The following is a 16,180-nucleotide window of genomic DNA, read 5'->3' on the forward strand; positions in this document are numbered from 1 at the left end:
GTATAAATCACAAACGAGAGTCAAAGTGTAATTTGTGAATAGTGTAAAATGTAAAGTGTGTAGATTAATATGAAACGGAGAGAGTAGTATTTAAGACATCAACATAAGCACTAAAGTAAATTTACAGGAACATCCAGATTCCATAATGTGGACTATATTCATGATATATAATATGTACTCCAGTGTGACAAATATACATGTTACATAAGATTTTAATCGTTATCATCCTCATCTAAATATTAATAGTAATAATCAACATCATCATCTTCACAATGATACTGCAAATTGTCCAATCTAACTTCCACATTGCCAAGACTAGGGCAATACCATCTAACCCAAGCTGGTGGCGGAAAATATATTCCTGTATACACTTCTTTTGACAACTCCTGGAAAGGTATCATAAAACCATCCTTTTTCTCCACATCAAACATCTCAAAGTATCTGAAATATTCAGCGAAATTTATTCGCTTGAGACACTTAGCTCCTTCTGGCATGTTATTTTCTTCATACCCACCAAAAATTAATGGCGCAGGCTTGATGAACAAGCAAATAGAACCAGGTTTGCACCTCGGCAATCGCTGCGTGGCGAAGGGGAGGGAAAATGATGCATCTGTTCCTATGAAGAAAATCTCGTCGCCCCAAACTTTTCACTTGCTCCTAGCTTTTGGCATCACCTGTAGAAAAATTAGTAGAGTTTGCTAAGAAAAATGATTGCACAGATGAATACTCATTCTCTCTACCATTTTCGTTACTCATTCTCTCTTTCGTTATATCCTTCATCTTTTTATCCTACTTTATTCACTTATTTGACGCACTTTATTCCAACAACTTTCTAACGACCTATTCTTTCTGATATCTATCCTTTCTCTGTAAACAAACAGGATTGACATTCATAGTCTTTCTCCTTTGTATTCATATTAGGAAGGATAGTATCTACAACAAAAGGGGAATAATCCAAGTTAATGTACTTTGACTTTTGAAAAAAAAAGAGGAGATATAAGCTTGAAATAGTTGATAGATTATCATATACTTTCTTCATTTCAAAATAGTTATTCTTTTGCTTTTCCACGTTTGCCAAGACGTTTTTTAAATATTAATATCTCTAATTGCGTACAAGTAAAAATTATAAAAAATTCATATTTAAAATTCTCGAATTGAGATGAATTTAACAAGATTCTATTTGAATATGTTTTTTAAGATAAGAGAGCTCAAGTGGGTAGGACGCTCTCTCTTGACCTCTGAGATCACCAAGTTAATAAGATAGAATTACGAGATATAAATTATCAATAATAATTCTACAAGTCTAGTTGATTTAGTTTAAGAGTTAGTATTTTGTAAGGTTTCATAACCTTATAGTATAAATACGTGATGACATGATGAGATGCATATTGGTTGTCAAGAGAAACTTAACAGAACAAGAGACTGAAAAGAAATACTACCTGAACCTCCATCTTCTTCCTTCTGCAGAAAAACAAGCATAAAGAACCTGTTATCCATGGGAGAAACCATAACAACAAGATACAAACCACGATTCGACACTGCTACTAAGTAGAAACCATAAAAATTTTCCACATTACAAAGTTCATCCAAAAGCAACGGACCATCAATGAACAACATCTTCCATGTATTATTAGGATCAATCACTACAAGTTTCCTAACATCAGAATCATAAGCATATAATTTACCTCCATATGAGCAATATCAACAAACTTGTAATTTCTCAATTCTTCCATTTCAAACCATCTTTCATCACCCATCTTCCAAAAGAACAGTCTTAGCTTCCTTTAAGAAGAGCTAATAATACCATCAAAGAATAAATATTTACCACAACTTTTTCAGACACTACTTCTGGTTTTCCTCTTACATCACTAACAAGTGAGAATGATCTAGAAAGTTCTACAACACGAGTATCACACAAGTTAATAGTTCCTGAAATAGGAGGAGAAGTAATGAACAAATCTTGGAGATTAAGTGGGTTTAGGAGATGCCATGTATTAAGTTCGATTTCAACCATTTTTGTCAGCCATTGTTTAGGAGAAGAAGAAGAAAAATGAGGAGATATAAGGTAATATCTGCTTTCAACGAGGTTTAAAGAAGAGAATAAGTGAGGAATGTTGTTGGGAATTTGAATACGAGATGTAATGGTGGGAGGAGGAAGAAGTGATCGCCATGAAGAACAAACGCCTCAAATTCGAGGAAGGTCTATCTTTGAGTTGAGTAGTTGAAGGATGAAGAGTAAGATATCTTTTGGAAGATTAGACCAGTTTTTGTTGTTATTCTCACAGGTTTCCATTGTTGTTGAGTTGTTATGTGATTAGGGAAGTTGATGAAAGTGAAAGATCTTTCGAAATGGAAGAGAATAGCGGTTGGGTGAGTTGGTGTGAAGTGTTGTCCATGTGGCTAAGTTGTTGGTCTCCACCTGTTTTGTGTATTGAGTTTTAGTTGACAACTTATGCATATCTTTGTGTGGGTGCCGGCTAAGGTAATTGGATGAATATAATAGTTATGTTGTTCAAATTCTTCATTTCATCCCAAACACGTGTGTGGCCTTCTCGAATTCTTGAGATTTAGATCTTGGTAGGATATTTGGATACTTTATTTTGATCAAAAGATTGAAAAATTTTACAAAATAGTTGAGTCGAATACTTAGACATGTGTTTGTGTCAGACATGGCTTCTCAAGTTCGAGCAACATAGAGACCTAGGTAGACCTGGGCAAGGCCGAGCCGAGCCTGTTCACAGGTTTGGCCCGCGAACTTGGGAAAATGACGGGTCGGGCCCGAGCCTGTGAGCGTTGTGCCGTGCCGGACCTGAACTTTTCATATTTTGTCTGTGGCTCGAGCTTGTGCCTCTTGCGGGCCTGGCCCGTGTTTTATGTTGTTCTTTTTGGATTTTTGACAGTTGTAGGCTAAAAAAACAAAGGAAAGAGGCGTTCAGCCCACGAGCCATCTAGGCGGGCTCCTGCCGATGCGGACCTGAAATAAAATTTCTTGACCGTGACAGGGCCACAACCCACATAGGAGACAACGAGCCGGCCGGACCTCGAGCGAGCTTGGACCAGGCCGGGCCGCGTGTTAGTTCGGGCCATGCCCACCTCTAGACGTAGGGGTCATTTTGGTGAAGAGGCAGACAACTAAGAAATTAAGGGTGAAGTATTTCTTTATGTCCTATATAATGGGTTGTCTTGTTCAACATCTCTTTACGTCTTAGACTTTTAGTTGCTTTATTTTGAAACGATTCAATGTTTTAAGAAAGATATTGGACACATGTGGGAATAAATAACAAGCGAACGTATTGTGTCGGACTCATCTGATCATAATACAGGTTACGAACGGGAGTGGTCGTCCGACCAAATGTATTGTGTCAGACGGTTTGACACAATACTTTCACAAATAACAAATAGAATGGTAATTAATATACTAGGAATAATATATGATAAAATGGCAAAAAGAAAATAATATTGGTAAAAAATAATATGAGGACCATTGCCACAAAAGGATATGTAACAGTAAACTTAGACAATTATCTTTGTTATGAGTAGCAATTGTAATATAAATGAAAGGGAAATCTAACTAAACAAATGTTGTTAAAAACTTAAAGTTAGTTATTTTTACAGAGATAGAGTAATACTTAACATAGTGATGCAAATGGATTCAATGGCACTTCATTAATGACAAACCTTTGATGTTGTAACTTTGTCAATATCTTGTACTAAATGACTACAAATTGCTTCAGGCGTGTATCCATTATTCCCAAAGTTCGCATAATATGACAAAACATTCGTTACAAACTTACTTTCAAAATTAGGACAACTCACCACTTCAGTTACTTATTAAACTGTCTATTCATATAGTTGGATCATCTTTGTCAACCCCCCCTAATTAGTTTTGGTTGTTTAAGCTTCCAGCAAGTGCATGAAAAAAATATTGTCAAGAGGACAAACAACGTGATCAAAATGAGACAGTATAGAAGACAAATTCCGATAATTGTGACATTCAACATGTAAAACAGCTTAAACGTACAAGAAGACCACTTTTTAGTGTACTACTATGTTTTTAAAATGATCAAATATCTTCAAAACCCAAATTGCCCTATGACAATATTTTATATACTTCCTCCGTTTCATAATACTCGCTATATCTTTTATTGTGGGAAGTTTCACATTATTTGTTACATTTTTTTTTGGGCAATAAACTCTCCCTATCTCTCTCCTCTCACATGGATCCCTTTTCTTTTTACTCTCTACCTCTTTCTTCTCCAAAAATTACCTAAAAATCCGTAAAATTAAAAAGTATAACGAGTAATATAAAACAAGTATACATTATGTCCCACGAAAATGGCTACTTTCTTAGCTTTCAAGGGTTCGATATTCTTTAATTTCCTCCCAAAACCACTTGCGATGTTACCTTTTCTTTTCTGACAATTAAAAGAAAAGGTCAATAAGGTACATGATGAAAACACATGATCTCCATTTTTTCGTGTGTTATCAGATCTCTAATTTTGGTGCCAACTATTATGGTGTACTAATCTTATGAATTTGTTTTTAACTACTACAACTAAGCAACTAGCTACCATGCACTTGTTTAGATCTGGATTATGGATAAAGTATTGCGTTCTGGATGAACATGTTGCACAACTTATTGTGTAATAAAATCTCCCATTGTTATTATGTCATACAAACACACTCACACGTACAGAATGACATGACTCTATCAAAATAACATAGATTACACAAATAAAGACATGAATATGAAATCACTGTCATTTAATCTATGTAATTTGAGTTATTTAATAAAAGCAGTGGTGATTTATGGATTCTTACACGATAAGTTATGGTATAATTACACCAAATTCTGTAATCATTGATGTTTCACCTTATATTAGTTGAACAAATAACAACACTTGTTTAGTGTACTAAACTAATTTAATGCTCCTCTCACACATGTATGATATATCTGCAACAAACTTTTTATTACTTTTGGTGAGTAGTATAAGCTTATACTACATACTAACATCATAATCATACACTATTACACTTGATGATATCAATATAAATTTTTATATGTACCATGACATATTTTATATTTACAAATTTTGGAAGCATATAGTAATACATGTAACTATGTCTACTGGTAAAGACGCATAAATTAAGATAGTTGTTGAGTATGGCTTTGTGAACATTAATCTACTAGAGTTTATTAATATTGACAAATGAGATTTTTTTTGGTCATATATCTTATTGAATGGCTTCACTATACACTCAACGGCAAGGCCAACGCTACATATAATTGGCCTAAATAATCATCCTTTGTAATTTAACAAAAGCTATCTTGTTTGATGTTTTTATTTTCTTTAATCCTAATTGTTAGTTATTTTTGTTTAATATTAGTTAAGATGTAGGGAATTAGCTCGAGAAAAGGATAAATAAGGGAAACACCACAATTGAGTTTCATAAGATTTGCACCTTACATCGACCACGGGATTTCGAAATAGGGAGCAATGTAACTACGTCATTTAAGCACCTCTTTAATTTTCTTAGTCATAAACTTTGCTCATATCTATTAGCTAGCAATTATCCAACGAATAATTAATTACTCATATATAAATCGCCTCTTTATATAAATATTCTTTTTTTAGCTGATCCATTTCGTTTAGGCACACTTCCTAAGACACTAACTTGAACCTTAATATCTCTAATTATCAATAAGCAAAAATTAAAAATAGTTGATATTTGGATTAGAGTTCGTATTGTGTCGGACTCGTCCGACACAATCAGCCCGTCGGACCACTTCACTTGAGTTTCAGGTAGTCTTCATTTTTTTTCAGTTAGTCTAAATGAAAGTAAGTTACCTCTAAATGAAAGTAACTTAGGTCTAACTGAAAGTAACTTAGGTCTAAATGAAAGTAACTTAGGTCATTTTTTTTCAGGTAGTCTTCATTTTTTTCAGGTAGTCTTCATTTTTTTCAGTTAGTCATTTTTTTTTCCAGTTGGTTTCAAGTTTTTTTAAACACCAACTGAAACATATAAAACACCAACTGAAAGAAATAAAGAACTAACTGAAAGAAATAAAGAACTAACTGAAAGAATAAAAAGACCAATTGAAAGAAATAAAAAACGAAATGAAAGAATACAAAAACTAACTGAAACAATACAAAAATCAACTGACCTTCACTCTCCTCAACCTCACCAATATCTTTCAGTTCCATGAACTCTTCAACCAAATTTCACCACAAACTCTGGAACGATTCTTTTTACTTGCTTTTTATCCTTTTTGTCGAAGATTGTGATCTTAGTACTAAAGGAAAACATACATATTTGGGGGCCATAATGAACCTTCTTCAACCTCAATCCTCATTCTTTCCTCCTTTTTCTCTCTCCTCTGACTTCGAAAATCAACCCTCTTTAGTATCTCAATCTCATCAATGGACATCACAGAAATAGCAAAGAAGCTCGGCCTCGCCGATAATAAACCCGTCATCCGTAAAGCGGCGGAGTTTCGCCGTCTCTCCGATGTCAAATTCGACTCATCCGCCATTGGAGTTGTATACTCTTCTTCTCTCTCTTTAAGACTTATCAATAGTTGTCTATTAAAATTTTATAAACCATTATTGTCTCCACTTGTTATCATATCAGTGCAAATCTCAGTCCTCAATATGGGTGCGTAAATGGTGTTTGTGGGATGGGACGGAGTTAGTGGTGGTTGAGTGAGAAGGAGGGAGGGGTAAAGGGAAAGAAGGGCGGCAATTGTCTGCGTTCTCTTACTAAGGCCATTTGAGTATTGGGCTCAGCCCGTCTGACAGTAAGTATTGGTCAGACGGTCTGACCCAATACTTTCACTTTGGATAATATGCATTGAATTGAATCTAACAAGATTTTACATGACTGTATTTTTCCTTAAGTACAAATCACAAGAAATAGTCAAAGTCATGTTCGTGAATAGTGTCAAAAGTTAAAACGAGTCATCTAAAAAACGGAAGAAGTATCTTGTAAGACTATGTTTAATTCACCTTATTTTTACTGATCCGATCTGATTACTAATCTGAACTTATTTTCACTAATCTAAACTTATTTTTACTAATCTGATCAGTTCTAATCTGAACTTATTTGAACGTAATCCATCTTAGAAACCATCATATTTTCAGGTGACTTCTTTCAGTATCACCTATCATTGCACTAGTATCACCCACTAGGGTAAATCTATATTTCCCAATTTACTCATCCAAATTTTCAATCATGAGTTCCAAATTTAGCTATTCTCCTCAAAGAGTAAAAGAAAAAAAAACTCTGGACCCACTAAACTAAAAAAACTCAACCCAACCCTATACAATACAAATACCAATAAAAAGAAGATGGCCCATTTCAATCCCAAACCCAAAATCACCCCCACCCCACTCACTCTCACTTTCTCTCTCCTCTTCTTCATTAGATCGACACGTCTTCTTCTCTCATCATCTTCTTTCTTTCTTCTGTAAAATTCTGCGATTTCACTCTCTAATTGAAGAGAGAAAGATTGGCGTAACAATGGAGAAATCAAGGGCCACGTTAATGGTGGCCATTGTTATTATGCTCTTTTCTGGTGTTATTCAAGTGAGATCCGACGCTTCCGATCACCGCTATAAAGCTGGAGAAGCAGTTCCTCTTTACGCTAATAAAGTTGGCCCTTTCCACAACCCTAGGTCACTTCTCTTCTTTTTTTAATTTTTTTGCGATCTAGGTTTTTTAATCAATGCTCATTGTTTCATGTGATTATCTAGCTAATTGCGAGTCAGACGTAATTTTTTGGAGATTTGATGTAGAATTTTTAGCTAAGAGATATGATTTTGATGTTAATTTGATTTAATTGAGAAATGATAGTGTGTTTTTTGTGTAATTAGTTCAGATTACTGATTTTTTGTATTTGACTTCGTGAAATGGAATTTGTGAGGGTGATTGGATGTTGTTTTCGGTGATTGTATGTGGATTTTGAGCTTGGCGGTATGATTTGGGCGTCTATTTGATCTTTTTTGCGGATTGATTATGTTTTTGCATAATTCGTCTCGATTAGTGGTTGGATCATGCTTGATCAACCTGTTTACTTCGTCAAATCTCAAATGGATTGGACTTATTTTTGCAATTTCATGCACGGATTTATGCTCTAGTGTAGAATTTGCATTTTTGGATTGTTAAATTTGAATAATATTAAATGCAGATTTTAAGCATGATTTTGTACCATTATGGACTTCAGATTTATAGATGTTCTCATAAATGCACTATGATAGGGATTGAGGCTTCGAGCACATGTTGTGCAAACAAGCTATTAAATTCACTTGATATTCTCAATTTAAAGTGTTATGCTGGTCAGGGATTTTGTATTCGATGTGAATTAATCTTACACTTATTGTGTGACTCTGAATTCATATGTGCAAATATGCAATGTCACATTAGGTTGCTCCATTTATGGATGAGAGAGTTGCTCAATTAAATTCACTACATATTCTTATGTATAGTTTTCTGATGTTCATGGACTCTTCTTTTATTTACAGTGAAACGTACCGTTATTTCGATCTTCCATTCTGTATTCCTGGTAAGCAACTAGTTCAGTTATTCTTGGTACGTTTTGGTTTCTTATCATTATAATCTAGATTTAGCTTCTCTTCGTTCCAGATCATGTCAAGGAGAAAAGAGAAGCTCTTGGTGAAGTATTAAATGGAGATCGTCTAGTCAGTGCTCCCTACAAGCTTGATTTCCTAGTGGACAAGGACTCAGAAGCTATTTGCAAGAAAACATTGAAAAAGGAAGAAGCTGCTAAGTTCAGAGATGCAGTAGCCAAAGATTATTACTTTCAGATGTACTATGATGACTTGCCAATCTGGGGATTTCTGGGCAAAGTTGACAAGGAAGGAAAACTGGATCCAAGCGACTACAAGTATTACTTATACAAGCATATTCATTTTGATGTCTACTATAACAAGGACCGTGTTATCGAAATCAATGTCCGGACTGATCCCAACTCTTTGGTGGACATTACTGAGGATAAGGAAGTGGACATAGAATTTATGTATACTGTGAAGTGGAAAGAGACAAAAACCCCTTTTGAGAATAGAATGGATAAATACTCTCAGTCCTCATCTCTTCCTCATCATCTAGAGATCCATTGGTTCTCTATCATAAACTCATGTGTCACAGTGCTTCTCCTAACTGGATTTCTTGCTACAATTCTCATGCGAGTGCTCAAGAATGATTTCGTCAAGTAAGAATGGAAGACTTGATTATCCTTTTTGTTTGTTTGTTTAAATGATCACCACAGTTCGTCTCTAACTTTGATGAATAAATGGTTGAGAAGTGATATCATGTAGTGTGTTTAACTTACTATCATCCTTTCTTTGGATAAAGGTATGCACACGATGAGGAAACAGCTGAAGATCAGGAAGAAACTGGGTGGAAATATATTCATGGGGATGTATTTAGGTTTCCTAAGTATCAGTCAGTGTTGGCAGCGGCTCTTGGATCTGGTACTCAGCTATTTATTCTGTAAGTACCTGATAACTTTTTCTTTTATATATAAAAGAAAGGAAAGAAACAGTATGGGGGAGTTTATCTTATACTTTCTAATCCTTTTTTTTTTTTCTGTTCCCTCAGTACGGTTTTCATATTCCTACTTGCATTAGTTGGAGTCTTCTATCCTTACAATCGAGGAGCCTTGTTCACGGCCCTGGTTGTCATCTATGCCCTTACATCTGGCATCGCTGGGTATACTGCAACCTCCTTTTATTGCCAGCTGGAAGGATCAAACTGGGTATGTGCTTCCCCAGATAGCATGCTAATTGTTTCTATTTTTTTGCTTCAGACTTCCATCTTAACGATGCCCTACCACCCCCCCCCCCCAATCCCAAATTTTTTAAGAATAAAAATGTAAACTGTAGAAGAAGGTTTTGAGGAGGCTTACTGATGTTTTTGTACCTTTGGTGTTGGCAGGTTAGAAATCTGATTTTGACTGGTTTCTTGTTCTGTGGTCCTCTGTTTCTCACTTTCTGCTTCCTCAACACTGTTGCGATAGTATACCACGCTACTGCAGCTCTTCCATTTGGCACGATAATGGTGATACTTCTTATATGGACACTTGTAACTTCACCATTGCTTGTATTGGGTGGAATTGCTGGAAAGAATAGCAAGGCTGAGTTCCAGGCTCCATGCCGCACAACAAAGTATCCCAGAGAAATTCCATCATTACCATGGTACCGGGGAACTCTTCCTCAGATGGCAATGGCTGGATTTTTGCCGTTCAGTGCGATATATATAGAGCTCTACTACATCTTTGCCAGTGTTTGGGGGCACAGGATTTACACGATTTATAGCATTTTGTTCATTGTCTTCATTATTCTAATTATAGTCACTGCTTTCATTACTGTGGCATTGACATACTTCCAACTTGCTGCTGAAGACCATGAGTGGTGGTGGAGGTATGCATTATGCGTTAAATTTTCAAGTTATAGATTTCAATTCATATATGCTTTACATGTTGTAAGATTTGATTTAAATTTAGGCTTTTTCGTTTTTGACCTCCATGGCCTACATTGGCAATGAACTTTACTAGACCTTTCTTATCTTAGATCTCCTAGACATATGTGATTGTGGTGCATGAGCTACTAATTAAACTAGCATGTCATTTTTTTTCTGTTCCGACTGTTCTGTTTAGCAAGGGAACATATGCAGATGCTACAAAGCTTATAGAACTTGGTTGTGTCAATATACACTAGTTTGTGTTTTCTATTTCCCGTGAGACGTTTGATTTTTTCATTTGGAACCTTGCTGTATATGTCAGGTTTTTATGTCTGGCTTGTTGCTTTCTCATTTTTTTCTCCCTCTTTTCTGGAAGAGTTAATAATGTAGACAACTCTATCCAAGTGATCATGAACCTTGCTTCTTTTTTTTGCTACCCTGGTATGTCATATGCTCGCCATTTGTACAAAGCGTCATATGCTACTGAAGTAGATTTATGCAAAAGTTTTAAATATATCATGAATTAGCCTGAAGGAAACAGCTCCCCCATTTGAGTGATACTTTTCCAATGGCCTTTTCAAATTCATTCCTCTGCTTGTGCTGTTATCAGTACTTTTGATGATTTTGCTCCTCTAAGCCTTGCATTTGTTTAGTAGATCTTCCCCTCAGTCCTCAGTCTTTATCCCTTTTGTATTCTCTGATCTGAATTTATTAGCCCAGTCATCAACTTATTCGAACTTTTGAACTTATTTTAGTTGTGAATTGAACTTGGGACCTTTATGGGGCCAACTTATTAGAATACTATATATGAATTTGTTTTTCTTCAAATAAGTGAAATAAGGCGAGGAAAAGAGAGTTTATGCTCATGGTCTCATTAGATTATAATTTCAACTGATTTCGTACTTGTTATGACAGGTCCTTCCTATGCGGTGGTTCCACGGGGTTATTTATCTATGGGTATTGCTTATACTACTACTATGCACGCTCTGATATGTCCGGCTTCATGCAAACATCATTTTTCTTCGGCTACATGGCTTGTATTTGCTATGGCTTCTTCCTCATGCTTGGAACTGTTGGCTTCCGTGCTTCACTCCTTTTTGTTCGTCATATATATCGATCAATTAAATGTGAGTAGGTGGTGCAACTTTGATGTTGTCACCAATGTTTTTTGTTCCGTAGGGTTAGTGGACAGTGATGTTCTTTGTATTGTAACTATCCCTGACTTCATTCAGGAGAAAGAGTTTGTAATCTTGTATACAGACTTGTCTCTTACCATTTTCCTGTGCGTACCTTCGCTTAGTAGTAGTACCGTTTCCCTAACGAGCAGTTTTTGCGTTTTCGAAGTCAAAGAATAAGATTAAAGAATGCTTAATTCTGTAAAATGCATATTACTGAAGGGAAGATTTGGCACAGAAACTTCTATTTGAGGACTTTTTGCCTAAGAACGCATGAAGTTATTGGGTTCCTGACTTCCAGGTAAAAAGGATGCTGTTTAGCAATTCCCTGGGAAAATGCAAAAAGCAATCAGAGAGAAAAAATTTACTTAAACCCTTCCTAAAGGGCCTTCTTATTAAGCTTTTATCAAAGTAACGATGGTTAAAAAGAAGAGGTTTAAGCAAAATAACACAGATTATATTTGAATGTAAACTGTCATGCTGAATAAAAACAAAAATTGCACCAGCCGGGAATCGAACCCGGGTCTGTACCGTGGCAGGGTACTATTCTACCACTAGACCACTGGTGCTGCTGTTGTTAAAGTTTGGATACGTATATCTAATTATATTTATTTCTAGTACTGACAAGACCCAACAGTTGGTGCTCACAGGCCGCAGCCACGCGGAGGTCTGTACGGTACTGCCAAGAGGTCCAAAAACACTTTTGCTAATGCAATGATACCACTTAAAAAAATATAGTAGTGGGTGTAAACTAAATTTTGAATATTTTAATGAGGGTAATGTTATAACATTTATAGTTAAATGGACTTTAGATTAGTTGAAATGGTCTTATGGAGGTTGGACAAAAGAAAGGAAACACGAGCAAGGGACCAAGAGCTTGAGAAGCCCAAGTCGCGGGGTGCGACCTGCCTGATAGCGAGGTGCGACCTGTTTCTGCCTTTTTAACTGCGAGTTTTGATATTGACAACGGTTTCAATGATCCGTTGCTTTGCGATGGTTAGTTTCTATCCGGTTGCAGTCGCTTAGGATATAGACACATCATCATTAACCTCTCTAAGTTAATATAAGAAGATTAACTTCTTTCCAAATGGAATGATTTGAAGAAATCAGTTTATATTTTTCACAAAACAAACTTGTTTCTCTTTAGAGAAAATCTTGTACTCTTTCTTACAAGTGTTCTTCACAAACATCAAACATAAAGTTCTTGTTGACTCATTTAAAAGATCATCATTGCGAATTGTTCTCTCCATTGTATCTCATTAATTATTTCGTGTTAACCCGTCAATCCTAGCAGGGTGAAATTAAACTAATAGCGGGAAAGCGTAGTTTCCGTGCCTTGGAGATATATATCGGGTTCCCTTGTTGATCATACGTCTTAACAAGTAAATAGTCAATTTTTAAAAGAAAAAACTAATTCTTTTTGCATTTCATAAAAAAATAGTACTAAATATCAAAATTCAAGTGGGGTCATTTGACCCACAACTTGGGTCGTCATAGCTCCGCCACTGTCAAGAAGTATATTATTGTAAAAAAAAACAAGTAGTAGACAATGAAACATAAACATGTGCTTAAATAAATAAAAAAAGCAGCAAAAGAGAAATTTAAATTTATTGATCATTGACTATTTGGATATTATTGAAACTTATTGGATCTGATTAGATCTGATTAGATCTTATTGCACCGAATTGAAATTTATTGGACCTGATTGGAACTTATTGACATGATTGGACCTGATTTGAAACTTAACCGAAATGAATTGAACCGACATTATTGGATCTAAAATTGAACTTTTTTTAAGGTGAATAAAAGGCACCATAAATTAACAAAAATCAGTACCAAACTTTGATTTACCCATATATGTAAGCCAATAGTCTAAAGGATTTTACAGAACGAAGAAAGATTTTATTGATGTTTGAAGGAGATTCATCTAAACAAGATCCGGATATCATGGAGCAACCATTCATACAATAGTAACTATAATGTACTATAATATATTAATATGCTCTTGTTATTTTTAATCAATGTAGTTTATGACTCGTTGTAAATGTTATTGAATTTTATAACCAGTGTATTTAATCAATGCATTTGTGATAAGATGCAGTCATGCGGAGCAGTGAGCACGATCCATTATCATTAGCAGCGTGAAAACGCGAGTTATCCGCATACATGTGATACATCTAGGAGTATCTTCTTAATACTTTTAAGGAATCATGCTATAATATGACAGTATTATAATCGTATTATTGCACTATAAATAGTCTTCTATGTCGAACAATGCAAAGCACATCAATCACAAATTACATAAAAACAAGTACACAAAAAAGAAGAAATAGAAACAAAGAAAGGTGAGGTAAAATGGCAGCACCAGTAATTATCTGTCTTAAATCTGATTACAACAACAAATATTTGCGGTATCGTTATGAAGATGTTCAAACACATGGCCTTCTCCAGTTTTCTGCTGATAAGGTAGTGGAATTTGTTTGAAGATTACAAAAGTTTTGATTTAATTTACTTCAATGTTATATGAAGTATGTTTCTTATTAATGTTGGTTTTTATTCTGTGTGTTTGGAATAAAAGGTTATGGATCCATATGCTCAATTTGAGGTGGAGAACTCAAAGACTTTTGATGGTCTTGTCCATCTTAAATGTCGCTACAATAACAAGTATCTAGTTAGGTAATGTTTTAGTATTGAGCCTTGTTTTACTTAAAAGAGTTTTTATTTTTATTTTTAAGGAGGATATATATGCAGTCTCAAGGGATGTAAATAAGAAATTAGAAATGAAAATATAAAGTAATAAATAAGTATTACTAGCTTACGTTAATTGATGCGTGCTCGATTATGTCATAAAATTCAAAATAATACTCCCTTCGTGTTTTAAATATATGTTTCATTTTGAATTGTGCACTTGTCAATGCACAGCTTTTCTCATTAATATCTCTTATCATCCATTACTAAAAAATTATAAAAAAAACACGTCGTTATAAATTTAATATCTTGTATGCTAATATTGGATCTTATACAGCGAAAAAGCTTGATTGAAATCGTTTCAGTCCAAGACATGAATAAGATGAATGTCAATTTAAACCTTACATCTATTAATTTAACTCAGATATCTATCAATTTAATCCAAATATCTATAGGTTTAACACAAACATGTATTACTTTAACCGAAAATATATAACTTTTATCCAAACATCTGTCACTTTTTACTATACATTTGTTACTTTATCTAGAGAACATCTATTAGTTTGACCCAAAATGTTTACCAGTTTAAGCCGATGAGCTAATAGTTTATATCCGCATGAAGAAGCTTTGTTAAGAGGTTAAAGTAGTACAAAGATTTTAAAAAAAAATTGAACAAAAAAATTATAGGGTAATACTCATATGTTATATATTCTTATGATATCAACAGATGGTCTCCAAATCATTATTGGATCACTGCATCGGCTAACAAAATTGACGAAAACAAAAGCAGCTGGACTTGTACATTGTTCGAACCTAGTTACATTGGTGATCGTGAAAACCAAAAAATGCGACTATTGCATGTTCAACTTGGTCATTATGCATGCTTATGGAGGATAGGTGCCCCCTTCGACTCTTGCTTATTTGCAGGATCAAAGGACATTGATAAAGACTCATGTGATGTTTTCACCTTGGTATATGGAGAATCTCTATATAAAATTCCCAAACAACTGGCATTTAAAGGTGATAATGGGAAATATTTAGGCACATTTGTGAAAAATGGTGTTTCATATTTACAATTTTCATACACCAATCTTAATGATCCTATGGTAGCACATGAGGCTTTCGTAACTCCTGATGGCACAGTTTGCATAAAATCTAATCACAATGGCAAATTTTGGAGGCTTGGAGATGGTGATTGGATTTTGGTTGATGCAGAGGATCCTCGAGGTAATAGTAATGCAGCTGCCATGTTTAGGCTTAATGTGCTTGATATCAATCGCATAGCTCTCCTCAACATGTCCAAAACTTGGTTTATTAAAAGACTTACTGCCCAGAGTTTAGAGAGTTGCATGAATGCTGGAATTCAAAATCTTGACAAATATGGAATATTGGAGGTTATAGACTTGGGACTTGTGTCCAATAATAAGTGAAGTTACAGTCAGTTCGACAATTTGTTGTTGTTTTAAGTGTGCTTACTGCTTAGCATGTTTGCTTTAATTTTTCCTTGTTGGTATGTTTTGTGTGTGTGTAATGGAAGGAATAATATGTTACAAGATCTAATAAATGTAACCTTTTCTAAGAGTGACTAATACTTGAGTGATGGTTAGATCTTCTTGCTTTTACGGGGTCCTTATGAGTGACCTATTTTAAGTTGATTATAAGTCGAAATTTGTTATTTGATGTAATAAATTTCTCCATTATATATAAATATATGTAGGATTGAGTTCCAGCGAGGACAACTCTTATATGACAACATGATAATGTTAATCTTTTATTCAATAAGTTAAGTTGCAACAACCTGTACTTTTAAGCTGCCAACTAATCATACTTAATATTCG

At 34.8% G+C, this 16,180-nt stretch overlaps 2 protein-coding genes, 1 long non-coding RNA gene and 1 other non-coding gene across 4 annotated transcripts; 2 read left to right on the forward strand and 2 right to left on the reverse strand.

Annotated features, from left to right (window-relative positions):
* Positions 1-138: 138 nt before the first annotated feature.
* On the reverse strand, positions 139-2,449 carry LOC125493475 (uncharacterized). The gene is made up of 2 exons (XR_007270074.2): positions 1,440-2,449; positions 139-674 (listed from the first exon to the last, which is right to left on the reverse strand). It is a non-coding gene; the product is annotated as an uncharacterized LOC125493475 (long non-coding RNA).
* A 4,903-nt stretch (positions 2,450-7,352) lies between these two features.
* Positions 7,353-11,754, forward strand: LOC104904966 (transmembrane 9 superfamily member 3). Its single transcript, XM_010693402.4, has 7 exons — positions 7,353-7,676; positions 8,523-8,563; positions 8,644-9,229; positions 9,373-9,510; positions 9,619-9,775; positions 9,955-10,439; positions 11,395-11,754. The coding sequence occupies exons 1-7, from the start codon at positions 7,522-7,524 to the stop codon at positions 11,612-11,614; spliced, it is 1,782 nt and encodes a 593-aa protein (XP_010691704.1). The 5' UTR covers positions 7,353-7,521; the 3' UTR covers positions 11,615-11,754.
* A 398-nt stretch (positions 11,755-12,152) lies between these two features.
* Positions 12,153-12,223, reverse strand: TRNAG-GCC (transfer RNA glycine (anticodon GCC)). The gene has a single exon. It is a non-coding gene; the product is annotated as a tRNA-Gly (tRNA).
* A 1,696-nt stretch (positions 12,224-13,919) lies between these two features.
* LOC104904967 (hypothetical protein) lies at positions 13,920-15,921 on the forward strand. Its single transcript, XM_010693403.4, has 3 exons — positions 13,920-14,120; positions 14,233-14,330; positions 15,070-15,921. Exons 1-3 carry the CDS (start codon positions 14,010-14,012, stop codon positions 15,770-15,772), a joined length of 912 nt encoding a protein of 303 aa, XP_010691705.2. The 5' UTR covers positions 13,920-14,009; the 3' UTR covers positions 15,773-15,921.
* Positions 15,922-16,180: the final 259 nt, after the last annotated feature.

Source organism: Beta vulgaris, chromosome 9, assembly GCF_026745355.1.
Source record: "Beta vulgaris subsp. vulgaris cultivar EL10 chromosome 9, EL10.2, whole genome shotgun sequence".
In the NCBI taxonomy this organism is placed as follows: Eukaryota; Viridiplantae; Streptophyta; class Magnoliopsida; order Caryophyllales; family Amaranthaceae; genus Beta; species Beta vulgaris.